The 15,274-nt window shown below is 37.1% G+C and overlaps 1 protein-coding gene across 3 annotated transcripts; it reads right to left on the reverse strand.

Annotated features, from left to right (window-relative positions):
• Positions 1 to 223: 223 nt before the first annotated feature.
• CENPK (centromere protein K) lies at positions 224 to 15,260 on the reverse strand. 3 transcript variants are annotated; one of them, XM_039364962.1, is made up of 10 exons: positions 15,152 to 15,256; positions 14,500 to 14,637; positions 13,945 to 14,001; positions 12,877 to 12,949; positions 10,174 to 10,220; positions 8,248 to 8,330; positions 8,070 to 8,168; positions 7,263 to 7,395; positions 4,304 to 4,357; positions 224 to 648 (listed from the first exon to the last, which is right to left on the reverse strand). In XM_039364962.1, the coding sequence occupies exons 1-10, from the start codon at positions 15,152 to 15,154 to the stop codon at positions 490 to 492; spliced, it is 846 nt and encodes a 281-aa protein (XP_039220896.1). In that variant the 5' UTR covers positions 15,155 to 15,256; the 3' UTR covers positions 224 to 489. The 3 variants fall into 3 exon arrangements, with proteins under 3 accessions (XP_039220896.1, XP_039220899.1, XP_039220908.1); XM_039364965.1 differs by having other exon boundaries at positions 15,065 to 15,169; XM_039364974.1 differs by having other exon boundaries at positions 517 to 648; positions 7,259 to 7,395; positions 15,152 to 15,260.
• Between the last annotated feature and the right edge of the window lie 14 nt (positions 15,261 to 15,274).

The following is a 15,274-nucleotide window of genomic DNA, read 5'->3' on the forward strand; positions in this document are numbered from 1 at the left end:
AGTTGGTTAGTGATACCAGCATGAAGCCAGAGATTTTCAGATCTGAATTTAAACTTTTAATGACATCTCCCTTGTCTTTCTTTCATATATTTTCTTACTAAATCATGCATGTATAATCTTATTTAGAAAGCCAATGTTTTGTTCCTTCCATCATTTCATTTCTTTTGAACAGATGCTCAGGTTTGACATTTGATTATAGAATTAATGGGAAAGCTAGTCAAACTACTTGTCTAAAATAACCCTTTAATCTGCTCTCTTAAGAAAACCAACAGTTTTTAGAATACAAACATTATTTACTAACAGCAGTAAAACATAAAAAGGAATTGTGACAATCACAAACTTTTAAAAAATGAGTCAATAGATGCTACTTTACAAAAATATTGTAGGATTCTGCCTGAAAAACATGAAGTATTTCCACTTGATATTCTCAGATTAGAGTTTTTTAGTTAACTCTGTTCTGCTAATCACCCTTCATCTTAAAATATCTTGCTATTGGTGAAAATTTTCTAGACGTATCTTGTTTGGATCTTCTGGGTGCCTCAATGCAATTCCATATCTCAGCAGAAGCTCAATGTAAGGTAACCAAAATGAATCACTGATTGTTATATATGGATCATGTGGAGTGTTTACCAGTTTATTGATGAGACTCTGTAAAGAGAATGTGTTGCAATATGTCAGATTTTAGTCCTCAAAATATGAAACCGAGATGAAAATTTTCAAAAACCATAATTGTTATTTGAATGAAATATTTTCCAATTTATATCGTATAGAATGAAAGCTGTTTTACATTTCTTAATATATTTTGAACATTTTCAGTCCATAATTTCTTATTGCACTGAATTAATCCCTTACGAATGACCTTAGACATAATTTCCAATTCTAAATAGCCAGCTTTAGGGCCAAATCACAATTAACCTGGATAATCCATTAACTTTGACTCTTAGATCTGATTTGCACATCAAATTAACCTGATTCTTCCTAGCTTAGCAAGTGGACTGTCGGTAAAATAGATTAGATGAAGAAACAGATAAGTAGGCCTATAGCTACTTTATTAAAATAGCTATACAGAGTCTTCACGTACAGCAGTTGGAGCTGATAACTGTTGCTAACGTGGTCATGAAGTGAAACAACAAATGGCCACACCAACTTACATCATTTCTAGTTGCCGTTAAGTGAACCAGCCAGTTGTTAAGCACGTCATGTGATCAAAACTTGCAACTTCTCTCAAGCATCCCCATTGACTTTGTGGGAAACTGTCTATGAAAGTTGCAAATGGTGATCATGTGAATGCAAGACACTATAGCCGTTGTATATGTGCACCACTTGCCAAGCACCCAAATCATGATCACACGACCTATGGGGATGATACAGTGACTGCAACTTGAAGGACCAGTTGTAAATCTCCTAGTTCAGTGTTGTAACTTTGAACGTTTGCTAAATGAGCAGTCACTAAATGAGGCCCCTCTATAACAGAATATTGCAGGCCTGAATGTGCTTCTCTTCTTTCCTATTTATAGTATCTTTGTGTGAATTAATGGAGACATTGTCTGGGGTGCTTTTGGAAACCACTTTTTTGGCCTGGGCTCAAAACCCATTTATCTGATTGTTGCATTGGTAATGGCTAAACAAAAACTGTGGAAGGCAGATGGAAGCATGTCCTATGCCATAAAGGGCTTAATAGTGATAACCAGTCTCTTGAATTGTACTTCGGAGCTTGTTCACAAATGCAGTTCACAAAGAAAAGATATTTCATGGGATTGAATGCCCATATTTGCTCAGATTCCTACTGCAATCTGAATGAGTTCCAGCTCCCAAGTAGATTTCATGGGCAACTCCCTATGGAGCTCAAAGTTCATTGGCAAAGTGAACAAAGTCTCTGGACTGAATGGCTCCCAGTCCAGGTAAGAATGCAGCTGGTGCATAAGATGGATTTATATGAAGGCCTTCTTATGCACAGCTGCCATCCTGCCTATGACCACTAAGTGCACAGCTGCCATCTTGCCTATGACCCCAAAGGAAAATATTTGTAGTTCAGGGTTGACACGAGTGGTCCTTGGTGCTCTCTGAGCGTGCTTGTTTTCTTGTTACCCAAATTAGGTAACATCATCAGTGCTAACCGTGTTTTCCCAAAAATAAGACCATCTTTTTTTTTGGGGGGGGGACCTCTTATTTTCAGGGAGTGTCTTTTCCACTCACCTCGCGGCCACAGCACCAACAGCCCCGCCCAGACAGCCCACTTTTTCCACAGCTGAAGGAGCAGCTTACATTGTATGTTATAGATTATTCCTGGTTATTCTTTTGGGGTTGCTGGAGTTTTTGGTCTGCTTAGGATAATTTGAAGGGCTTTAGTTGGCTTGTGTGCTATGCTGATTCCATGTGGCTATAGTAGTCTATTGGTGGTTTCAGAGATATTCTTGATGATAGAGATATTCACATCAAGAATATTTCAGAAACCACCAATAAACTACTACAATCACTTGGTATCAGCAAGTCTCAAAGGGGAAAATGGTATCCCATTCAAAACTAAAGATGAAATATTTCCCATTTTGAGAGCTATTCAAACATCTACAGCCACTAAGTCTTATCAGGGGAACATTTTGATGCTAATGAAAGCACTACTCCCATTTTAGCTCCACCAAAGGTCATTAAAGAGCATAACCAAAGTTGTTTCGTTATTGTGTTTTGGCCTGAATCCTGACTGAAAGTGATCTAGATAATTTCTTCCAAAGAGCTCTAAAACTGCAGCCCAACCACAATCTCATTCCCTGAAAAGAGGAGGTTGAAGATTGAAGAAAATTTGTCTAGTGCAGTTAGGTCCAAAAAGGGGCTTTTAAGGGACATACAACCGTTTCCCTCCAGAAGCAAGGATCACCCCTCTTTGAATAAATTAACTTTTCACAGTTCCATCCACATTCACATTGCTTCTACCATAGATAGAAAAGGGTAAGCATTACAATTTTAGGATGTAGGAATAACAACCCCATATTCCATAGAAATACAGGTAGTCCTAGAATGGAGCCTGCCCATTATGGTTGCAAGTGGTGATGGTCATGAAGTGAGACAGCCTCATTAACACAAGTAACTTACAGATTTTATCACTCTCATTTCAGGCAGGTGATAAATTTATCAAATGAGGTGGTTAAATGGGAGATTGGAAGGCAGAGATGGTGAGTTTAGTTTCAGCACCTGACTGGAGGGAGGAGAAGGGAGAAAAAGCAACAAGTCTATCCCACCGAGCTCTTTTTTTCTAATTCTTTTTTCTTCACTGTAGAAATGTGAGTTTGGGAGGAAGGAGCTAAGGAAAGAAAAGATTTAGGGAAGCTTGTCTTGGAGCTGCTGCTTTGCTCGCAGGGGGCTGGCTTCTGTCAAATTAAGCAAGAACAGGAGGGGCTTGCAATCTCCTGATTGCCAGCTGATCAGGACAGAAAGCAGCCGCCATTTCTTCAAGGAATTGTTGACTCATGAAAAATGGCAGTCACTTCCGGGAAGTAGCCATGCAGCCCTAGCACGTGTTGCCTTGCCCTACCTGAGGTCCATAGATCTTCAAAACGTAAGTGTGTAATGGGTGAGGGGTGTGTGGGGAGCAGGCACACATGATCCCTGTGAGGCAGGAGGAGGGCACAGTAGTGTCCCTGTGATCAGTCATAAGAGTGAATGACAATGGAGGGTGTTGTAGTGGCCATTACTTTGACACAGGATAGCATATAGCTTCTTGGGGGAGGGGGCATCTATTTTAACTTAATGTTATTTTTCATAATATTTTGATGTGAGACATTTCAACAACAGCACAATTATTTGTCATTCAAAACTAGGAGCTTTTAAAACAGATGCAAATGCCAAAAAACTAAGCATTTTAACTTGAAATAGGCAGTGCATGATAAAAATGTAAAAAAATGTATCTCTAAATTGGGTCCATTTAAAGCTTCAGTTTAGCTAGTAAGTTTCCGAATGTAATCCCATTTTCAACTGGAACTAAATTTAATAACTTACTTCAAATAGACTATATGCAATAGCACATACAGTACAGTATTATTCATTATTTTTCAGTTGAAACACATTTATTCCTGAAAAGCATTAATGAGCACCAAACAAGATATCTATAGGTATACTAGTAAGTATGAGAAATGAGTTGCCTATCCCTGTTTGAAATGAAAAGAAATTATAAGGAAGCATGAAATTGGGATTCCGTGTTAAGTTTTGGATACAAAAACTCAACATTCTAAGACAGTAATCATTAATCTGGAACTCAGCTATGCCGAACTATAGTTATCAGCACTATTAGTCAACAGTCTAACTTTCTTACCTCTAAAATTTCATGTAATGATATGAGCTGCACGTCTTCCTCTTCTGATGAATGCTAAAGTAAGTAAAAGACTAGATGTTTTTATATGTGAGATACATGTTTACAATAAAAAACAGCATTTCAATGATAGATATGAATTTATGTTTAGAAAGCATTTATCTACCTTTAGACTTAAACTTGTATTTATCTATAGCTAGTAGTACCAGAATGTAGATAGGAATATGTGCCACATTTCAAAGAATATTGTATGAAGAAAAGATATCCTTTTTCATATGGCCACATAACTTATACTGTACAAAATATTTGAAAGAGGTGCTTTGTAATACATGGAAATTGTCTGTTGGGAACAGTTCTTGGCCATCTCTGCATTCATATGCATACATAGCTACTTTGCTTCACTTTCAGGTATGAAGAGTTGGGATTCAAAGATTCAATACAAAGAGATCCGAGATCACATGCTGGGAAATCTATATACTGCTTCTATATTCTGTTGGACAGTAGAAAGACAGATAAACCATCGTCCCCATCTAAACATTCATCTATCTCAGGGGTTCTCAACCTTGGCAACTTTAAGACTTGTGGACTTCAACTCCCAGAATTCCTAGCCAGCAGTAGGAATTCTGGGAGTTGAAATCCACAAGTCTTAAAGTTGCCAAGGTTGAGAACCCCTGATCTATCTCTTTTCTATCCAACTCCAAATTTGAGTTGTTGTCAAAATTTGATGTGATTTCTTATCTTGGTAAAATTCAGCTACAGAGATTAGCATACAAGGAAGTTTTAAATATCAACCGTCATTCAGGAACAGTAAGCTTTTATTTCTGATAATTATTTAAAGATGTACTGGTAGTCTTGCCAGAATTAATGGATTGAGAACAGGCTCTGTGCACTGTCATGGCCCTATTTCCCCGCATCAATATTTAAGACTTCTATAGGATACCTGGATGTTTTATTGACCATATAGCTTGTCTGTCAAAGAAAATATACATTTACCTATAGCTTTTTACCGTGTTTCCCCGAAAATAAGCCCCATCCTGAAAAAAAAAGACCTACCCTCATTTTTAGGGCTGGGCCTAATATAAGCACTACCCCCAAAATAAGCCCTAATTAGGACCCCGCCCACTCCATCCCATCTCGCTGCCGCAATGGGGCAGGAGGCAGTGCGGCACATTGTGCCACAGCCACGAGGCGAGGCAGGTGGGGGAGGAGATGCAGCTGCCCCATGCGTCCCACACCTGCTTCCTTCAGAGTCCCCCCAGCCAAGCCATTTCTTTCTAGGCAAGATTTTTTTTTTTTTTTTTTTTGCGAGAAGTTGGAAGGTGTGACTGAACTTTTTTTAGACCTACAAACTCTGTTTCCCTGCAGCAGAAGAGAAACCTGCCAGAGCTGGAAAGCAGGTTAGTTTTGAACTTTTTGCTTTCAGGAGAAGCAGCAGGAAACGGGACTGCCATTTCCAGAACGGAGAAGGGAGACACGGGGAGATGCAGGGCAGCAAGCAAGTGCTCTTCTCTGCTCTCCATCGCTATGTGGAGCCACTCCACTCCCTGTTCTCTTCAGTGGCGGCCACGGGGGGAAGTGGCAGGGGGACGCTTGTGCCACCCAGTTAAGGCGCAAGCCACGGGAGAGTTAGTGAGAAGGCTGCAGCTGCCACCAGATAGGTGATCTGTGGTGCAAAGTGTGAAGAAAGCCCCTCCAATGGCGCACAGCAGCAGTGGAGTCTTTCGCCATCACTCTCCCCTTGCTCTGAAACGGCAGAGGGGGACCGGGCCTACTCTGCCCATCCTGCATAGCATGGCAGTCCAGCTCAGGAGAAGAGTGAAAACAACAAATGGCCTGCCTGGGGGGGCTTTGAAGCAAGCAGGTGCGGGGCACATGGGGCAGCTCCACCCCTCCCCCATCTGCTTCATCTTGTGGCAGCGGCATGATGTGCTGTGCAGCCTTCTGCCACAAGCAATCACAGCAGAAGTGGGCCAGCAGTCACACGGGCTACTGCTGGATGGGGCTGTTGGTGCCGCTGCTGCAAGGCAAATGTTACAAAAAATATAAGACACCCTCCAAAAATAAAACCCAATGCCTCTTTTGGAGGCAAAAATAATATAAGACCGGGTCTTACTTTCAGGGAAACACGGTAGCAGTCAGACAATAAATTACAAAAGAAAGCTATACTGTTTAAAAAACAAAAATTCAAAGATTAGTTTTCAACAATTATCATAATTCTCTCTCAAAATATTATAGAAATTTGCTTCTGCCCTAAGTACATCTGATATAGATTCTCAGAGCCTGTGCATATCAGATTTACGCCAGACTGGGATTGAATAGAAATTTTCTGAGCTCTGTGACAAACCTCTGAATCCACAGTGCATATTCCTAATGACAAATAGTGCTAACTTGGCTACTCATTTTGATAGTCTGTAACAGTCGCTATTGATGTATACTAGGAGTTGCACTGGTTACCAATAGATTCAGATGCAATTCAAAGTGCTGGTTATCACCCTAAATTCTATGTGGCTTGGAGCCATATAGTATCTTAGTATCTTTGAGATTGCCTGTTTTGTGTAGAATTTGCAAATCTTTTCCATGCACAGGGAGTGACGGATGAGTTTCCCTCCCAGTTAAGATGTGCAACAGAAGGGAGCATTCTCTATAGGAGATCCCATTTTTGGAACAACTTGCATTCAAAAGTGAAAAAGGCACCTTTCCCCGCAATTTTCAATGAGATTGTTAAAATTGCCTTAGGATTTTAGAGAATACCATAGAATAAAGAGTTAAGTTAGGAATATGGCGCCATCTACTGTACTATTGTATTGTGATATTAAGTTTATTATACATTATATTATTGTATTTTTATGCTACGTGCACTACTTCAAGTCTACTGGAATTGAAAAGGTATATGATTGTCATAAATAAATATATACATAAATATAAAAACCAAGATTTTAATATGAAAATGCAATAAACCTGCCCTTTTCTTTTTTGCAGTTCCACTATTTTCAGGAAGTGGGAAATGCTCATCAAGGAAATCTCCCAATGCATTCAAAATATCTTCCTTATAAGCTTTTATTTTTAGCATTTTACTTTTCAGTTCCTGAAAGGCTCTAGGATATAAAAAAAGATTAGATTATGGACTTTTTTTAAAAAAATAGTGGTAATAATTTATAAACGTGCTTATAACAAAACACAGAGTTGCTGTATTAGTGAGATAGGTAGCATAGAAATTTAATAAATAAATAAATCACAATCCAATTAAATAAACATTAATTATTAGCATCTAGGTGTATCAACTTCTCTACATTCAAATTAATAGGGAAGATGAAAGTCCAAACATCATAGCAGAAATACACTGTAGAAATAGCCTGACAAATGACTGAGTGCTCAATAATAACTCATAAAGGTATCTTAGGACCAAAAATATTAAGAATAACTCGTGGTTATAGATTAGGGTGAAAATGCTTTGCCAAAAGCATAATTCTAGATTAAATTTGGGTTTGAATGACAGTCAGTTATTAGTGACATGGATGTTAATACCGTATATGCCGGCATATAAGGCGACTTCCGCGTTAAAATTGGCGCCAAAGACGGGGGTCGTCTTATACGCCGGAAATACTGGTAGTTTCCGGCGTATAAGACGACATTCTAGGAAGGCGACTCGGCGACAAAGACGGGGGTCGTCTTATACGCCGGGTCACCTTGTACGCCGGCATATATGGTACTCAATTATCCAAAAAAATTGATACTGCAGTTTGCTTCATCTTAAATTAAGTTGGAATACCTTTTTTCAGAAAAATCTACTACGTAATTACTCATTCTTTCCGCTGTTTGGTTGAGACATTCTATAAGCTGTTCCTGCTCCTCCAACCATTTTTGTTCCCTTTGAAGAGAATGTGAGAAGCATAAATAGCGAGTTCAGATTTTTCAGAATTGCAAAACAGTTTCAGCACAATCTATACCTTATAAAATCTTCCTTTAGTTTTTTGTTCTTTGCATTAACTGTTGATAGCACCATTTCAAGTTCGTGGTCTAATTTCTGCAACTAAAAACAAAAGAAATGTATTTTCAAATCATTATGCTATCAAAATCATAGTTTTTCCAGTATAGAATTATTTGTTTAGATAAGCTGTGTGATATATATTAGGCTTATACTTCAAATTTGCAAATTCTAAACTGAAAATGGAAAAAATTATATCCATATAGAGAATGGATACTTTTAAAAAATTATTGCTATTCAGTATTCTGGGATACATTATAGTTTTTTAATGTAAATACTTTGATTTAATTCAGGATAACATATTGTATGATTTTTATTTTATGAATCCATAGCGAAATGAAACAATGAACAATAACATAACAATGAAATCATAGCCAACTCTTTCTGTTATTTCATGAATGAGGGACTGAGAGACAGCAGAACCATCATGATAACTGTAAAAAGCAATGGACATAATAGAAGTGGAAGGTAGAGTTATTGACTGAAGAGCAAGTCTGTTGTCTACATACCATCTACTCCTAGAGCAGTGGTGGCGAACCTATGGCACGGGTACCAGAGGCGGCACTCAAAGCCCTCTGTGGACACGTGTGCCGTCGCCCCAATCCTAGGCCTTCAGCTGGGTTTTATAAAACCTTTTTGCTTTAGGCCTCCGCTGCCGTGTGCAAAAAAAAAAAAAAAGTTCAATCAGTCAATTTCAATTTCTCGCGGGGAAAAAAATAGATCTTGCAAAGTTGGAATTGATTGAACTTTTTAGTCCCACCCAGTCTGCCGTTACCACCACAGCCACACCCAACCAATGGGCCACACCTACCCGGCGATGCATGTGGGTTTTGGGTTGCAGTTTGGGCACTTGGTCTCTAAAAGGTTTGCCATCACTGTCCTAGAGCTTATTTATAAGCTGAAAGCTATGCCAGCTAACCTAGAAGTGCTAATTATTGGACTTTGTTCGAGAACAATGGGCTAACTTGGCTTGCTGAGACTATAAGGGATACATGTCTCTCAAGGTCAGGGGTGTCAAACTGCCGGCCCTTGGGCCAGATGCTTCATGCCAAAACCATGCCCATCCCATTGCCAGCAATGGGGAAAAAGTTACGATACGTCACACATCACGTGGCACTGCGAGTTTGACACCCTTGCTCTATGTATTTGAACTGACAAATCAGGAGCAGCACCAAGCTTTACTTTCAGAACAGATATGTTGAGCCACTAGCAGCTGACCAGCTTGATTGTTGCTACCTATCAGGCTTCTCTGAATGAGGCAGTGGTGAGTCACACACTCTCTCTCTCACACACACATAAACAACACACACAAACATACCCACACATTTCACAATTTTACCTCTTGTCTTGGCAGAAGACTCAAAGAACCAGGTCAGTGAAATTAGAATCTTTTTTGTGGATTAACAACTAATTGCCCAGCATAGTGAAAAGATAGCATGGATTTTAAATTGTTATACAAATAACTCTGCAGGCATGACCTCATTGCAACTTTTCTTATGTGACATCCTAGTCAGCAATGTAAACAGTTGCTTCAAGTGGGCAGCAAAAATTAGAATTTTATTTCAAATTTAACATCCTGACTTTAATCATAATTTCTTAACCTGGTGCCTTCCAGATATGGTGGACTTTATCTATAATCCTATATTTAGATATAATAATAATATAGTAATAATTAATATTAAGATCAAAATTTTATAGATCCATCTTAACACACTCCAACTAATTAACTCTAGTTGATTTTTGTACCATATCACATAGTATACAGCATATTTGTTTAAACAAGAATCTATAGTGGACTTCTTCTTAGGGAAACTTAGCCATAGGTTCCTATAATTACTCCTAAAATTATAATTTTACAAAGTTACAGCCATCTCATTAACATACATACCTGGTCTCTTCCTAATGCTACCAGGACATCTGGATTTGTAGTAATTACTGAAAAAGAGAATATGTCAGATTTTTTTTTAAAGAATGTTGTTTGAAACTTATTTTGTCTATCTGTCTGTCTGCCCATCCGTCCATCCAGTCAGTGTTGACTCCTGTGACTACCTGTACAAGTTCCTGTAGTTTTTTTAGCAAGATTTTTGTGGAAGTGGCTTGCCATTGCCTGCTTTATATGGACGAGAGAGAGTGATTTCTCTAAGGTGACCCAGCTGGCTTTGTGCCTAAAGCGGGACTAAAACTGATTTCTACTCTGATGTCTTAATCATTCTACCAAACTGGCTCTCTAACATATATTATCTGATTGAATCAATAACTCTTTGTTGCATTAGTACCTACATAAAATAGTTATTCAATTAAAGATGAATTTATATATTTATATTTATGGAAAATCAGTTGAACAAAACAATAGAATAAATCAATTAAAGAAAATATCAGACCAAAAATTCTTAAATGTTTCTGCATTTTGAAACACAATTATTAGTATAGGCAGAGTATGTATCACTCACTATAACTTTAAGTAAATATGAAACATCATTTAGGGCAGTGGTTCTCAACCTGTGGGTCGGGACCCCATTTGGGGTCGAACGACTATTTCACGGGGGTCATCAAACAAGGCTGTCCACCATTTTCCCCCCTTTTCTTTGGCCACGCCCCTGGCACCAGGTAATGTATAAGTGGTTGGGGTCACCACAACATGGGGAACTGTATTATGGGGTCGCGGCATTAGAAAGGTTGAGAACCACTGATTTAGGGGAAGTGTTTTAGTATCTATTATTTTCTTTCAGGATTATGAAAAAATATACTGTTGTTAGGAAACATCATCTAAAAGAGGCTTTTTCTTTCTGTCAAAAGCTTGGAAAGAGTCAAGTGGAAGAAACAGACAATCAATCATCTTTGACCACTCCTTGTTATTATTCACAGATCTTGCTATATTTTCCAGACAGTTCTGATAACAGTGACTATCTATTTGGAAACATCTCAAGCTGACTACTATCTTCCATTCCACAAGCTGCATTGGTTACCAATTTGTTGAATATAATTGAAGGTGCTAGTTTGATTTTAAAGTTCTATAAGGGCACAGGACTAGATTATTTGAAGGGTCACCCCAATTATGTTTATCTGTCCCATCACCCCAATTATGTTTATCTGTCCCATCAGGAGCAAACAAACTGAGACCCCAAAAGAGCTCCATGATAGGGCCCAGGTGGCGTGCCTTTCTGCTGTACTCCCACACTCTGGAGCATCATTTCCTGGAAGGTGAGATTAGCCCTATCTTTGTTAGCCTTCCATACCAAAAGGCCTTTAAAACATGTTTTTTCACCAGCCTTGGGATCCCAGGGAGAGTCTGCAATGTAGCTGGATGCGATTAAATAATGTTTGTTCTCTTGCTTTCTTGGGTTTTATTTCATTATTTATTTAATATGTTTACATTTATTTTATTTTTTATTGTTTGTAGTTTGTTACAGAGTTCTTAACTGTTGTATTTATAGAGTCACATATTTGTGAGATAGGCAGCTATATAAATATTCTAAATAAAAATATTGTAATCTGTTTCACACATTTGCTTGTTTGAAAGGGCATGAACAGGAAAGAAATCCAACTGCTCAATTTAAATTCTCTCATTAATTACAGATTAATTAAAACTCAAAAACAAGATGTCAAAATAGTTAAATGCTATCAAAAATAGCACAAAAAAATGAAACATCTTCCACTTTAGTACAGAGCAGGTCATTGAATACAAGACATAACTGGGGGAAGGAGACTATTACTGAGTGTCGATGTACTATTTCATTGCTAACAAAAACAAAGACAAAAATAGAGAAGAATTGATTTCCAAAGGAACTAAGAATAAGAAATACTGTAGTGTCTTAAACTTGCTCAATGTAAGGTAACCAAAATGAATCACTGATTGTTATACATGGATCATGTGGAGTGTTTACCAGTTTATTGATGAGACTCTGTAAAGAGAATGTGTTGCAATATGTCAGATTTTAGTCCTCAAAATATGAAACCGAGATGAAAATTTCCAAAAACCATAATTGTTATTTGAATGAAATATTTTCCAATTTATATCGTATAGAATGAAAGCTGTTTTACATTTCTTAATATATTTTGAACATTTTCAGTCCATAATTTCTTATTGCACTGAATTAATCCCTTATGAATGACCTTAGACATAATTTCCAATTCTAAATAGCCAGCTTTAGGGCCAAATCACAATTAACCTGGATAATCCATTAACTTTGACTCTTAGATCTGATTTGCATATCAAATTAACCTGATTCTTTCTAGCTTAGCAAGTGGAGTGTTGGTAAAATAGATTAGGTGAAGAAACAGATAAGTAGGCCTATAGCTACTTTATTAAAATAGCTATACAGAGTCTTCATGTACCGCAATTGGAGCTGATAACTGTTGCTAATGTGGTCATGAAGAAAAGGCCAAAATAAAGAGAATATATATGATACAATACCTATTTTATTTATTAAATTTATTGGCCAACATATTATACAATATGATACAACAGATAAAAGCTGTGGCACTAATTTAATACAATTATTATATATTCTATAGAAGGTACAATTGCATATTCTATACTTCAGATTTTATAACTTTGTGTATAATTCAATCCAAATAAAAAAAAACTTACTTTCTGGCTCTCTTTTTTGCCATAGGTTAAATTCAGCTGACAGAGCCTTGAATCGTTTCGCTAACAATGAAAGCTGTCAGATATGGCAAAATTTAAACATTATCACAATACATAATAATTTTTATTTATTTATGCAATTTGTAGGTCACCCATCTCTCTATCAAGCAAATTTGGCTGACAATTTTTATATACAGTGCTTGAAATAAAGTTTCAAAACTATCCCAGTTGAAGCATGAGACTGAAAAGCATAATTTCCCCCATAATATTCATGTTCAGGCAAAATCTATACTCAGAACAAAGTTAAAATATACTTGTATGAATTTTACAACCATTCACGTATTGCTAAACTACAGTTTCAGCAGCATATCAATATGATGTTGGTAACTCAGCAAAATCATAGAATTAGAAGGGGCCATTCAGGTCACCAAGTCAAATCCTATGCTCGGACCTAGAATCCAAATTAAATAATCTCCAACAGATAGTTGCTAACTGTTTGGTACCTCGTTATTTCTCTGTATACAGCAATTTCTAGCAGTCCTTAGGTTCCCTACTTCATAAAAAGATAATGTTTGCTTTTAACCTGGAACTATTGTATTCCAGAAAACAGGTGTTTTTATAAAAAAAATAATTATAATTTATATGGAAATTTATTCTTTTGTTAAAGTTTATTTGATCTACATTCTACCTTTCATGCCAGACCTCAAGACATAGTACTCCCTTTTTGCTTTTTCCCCATGACAACTACGTTGTAAAGTAATTTGGGCTATAAGAGTCCTAAGTCACACAATCTTTTGTGGATGACAATGGACCAAAACTTCTTACTGGTAATCCAACTTCTTCACTATCATATCATGCTGTCAATGAATTATACTGTGAAGCTCCATTTTAACCAATGAAACAAATTTTGCAAAATTTCCACAGTAATCTGCCAATTTGCATCAATGATATATTCAATCCTTATGGCCCTATTTTCTGACATTCTTGAGTAACAGAAATCCCATTTCCCCAATTAGTCTTTTGACAAGTTTTCACTGCTTAGAAAACTTACTTCTGAAACTTTACTCTTACCTTGAGATCTGAAACTGGAAGAGTTTCAACACTTTGAAGAGATAATTTAGTATGGCACTTCAAAGGAGAAAGGGATATAAAAAATTATATGTAAGTTTATAGTAATAAAGCATATTCTTAACTTCACTTTAAAAAGTTTATTATTTAAGATACAGTTCAGTTTGATCAATTTATCTCCTATTGAGATTAAATACAAAACATTTTTAGAATAATCATGTCTAAGAAATATCTATTTAGTAAATAGGTTTATATTATATGCTTATCGTTTTAAAAATATTCCTAATATTAAAATAACTTTAAGATACAATCAACTTTTATTTATAATTTATTCCATGCCATTATGTTAAAAATATTGTGAGAATTAACATTTTGATTAGTTTTTTCAAAAGGTTTTTTGGGAATGTTTATTGGTATCTTAAAGTTAATGATTTTTTTGTAATGATAGTAAAGTTCATCTTTCTGCTTAGGCTGAGGAAGAAACAAGGAAATTAACAGCAAATATTCAGATGCATAGCTTCACTTATCTCATAAATATTTGCAATTATTGCTTATTACCTCCTCCACTTGTTTCCATATTTTTTCACATTCTTCTAAGAGTTGTTCTTTGGAATCTTCTGAATCTAATAACATGTTAGGTGAGCTTGAACACATGTCTTGCTTATCTGAAGAAAAGTTTTTGGCAAGTTTCTCAGCCTAGGAACAGTATTATTTGTATTTATTGTTGACATAAAAGGAGTTTGTAACTGAAAGCAGAGCCTAAAACAGTTTAAGCAAAACCAGCATTCACATCAACAGTTGATACCAAAATATATTTTTACTTTATTTTATAAAAGGGGTTTTTTTAAAAAAGAAAAATAAAAAACCCCAAGTGCAAAAAAAGCTGTAAAGAATATATTACAAAGAAAAATATAACTAATTATAAACAGTACTGCTGCAGTCCTTTAGAGCAGGGATTAAGCACCTAAGGCCTTCTACTGTTGCTGAATCATAGCTCCCCGCAGCCTCATCCCAAGTGACCAGGGCTGCCAGATGTGGTTCAGCGACATCTGGAAGACCACATGTTCCCCTAACCCTCCCGGACAGACAGCCGTTTCTCAGAAACCAGACATTCTGTTGCAACCTTTTCAGTGAAACGGATGGAAGCGTTCGTGCCGCTTCTACCGATGCTGTTCTACCCGGAGATGCACCGCCTCCCATTCGACATTACCATAGCAATAGTTCTGCTCCCTCCTTCTGCCCCTTTCGCCTTACAGGGAACTCCGACACTCGAGGACGTTCTCTCGCGTACAAATCCGCGCGGGCTGCGTTCTCATTGGCCGCTCGAAAGGTT

Source organism: Crotalus tigris, unplaced genomic scaffold (assembly GCF_016545835.1).
Source record: "Crotalus tigris isolate CLP2741 ecotype Arizona unplaced genomic scaffold, ASM1654583v1 scf7180000017592.2434428, whole genome shotgun sequence".
Taxonomy (NCBI): domain Eukaryota; kingdom Metazoa; phylum Chordata; class Lepidosauria; order Squamata; family Viperidae; genus Crotalus; species Crotalus tigris.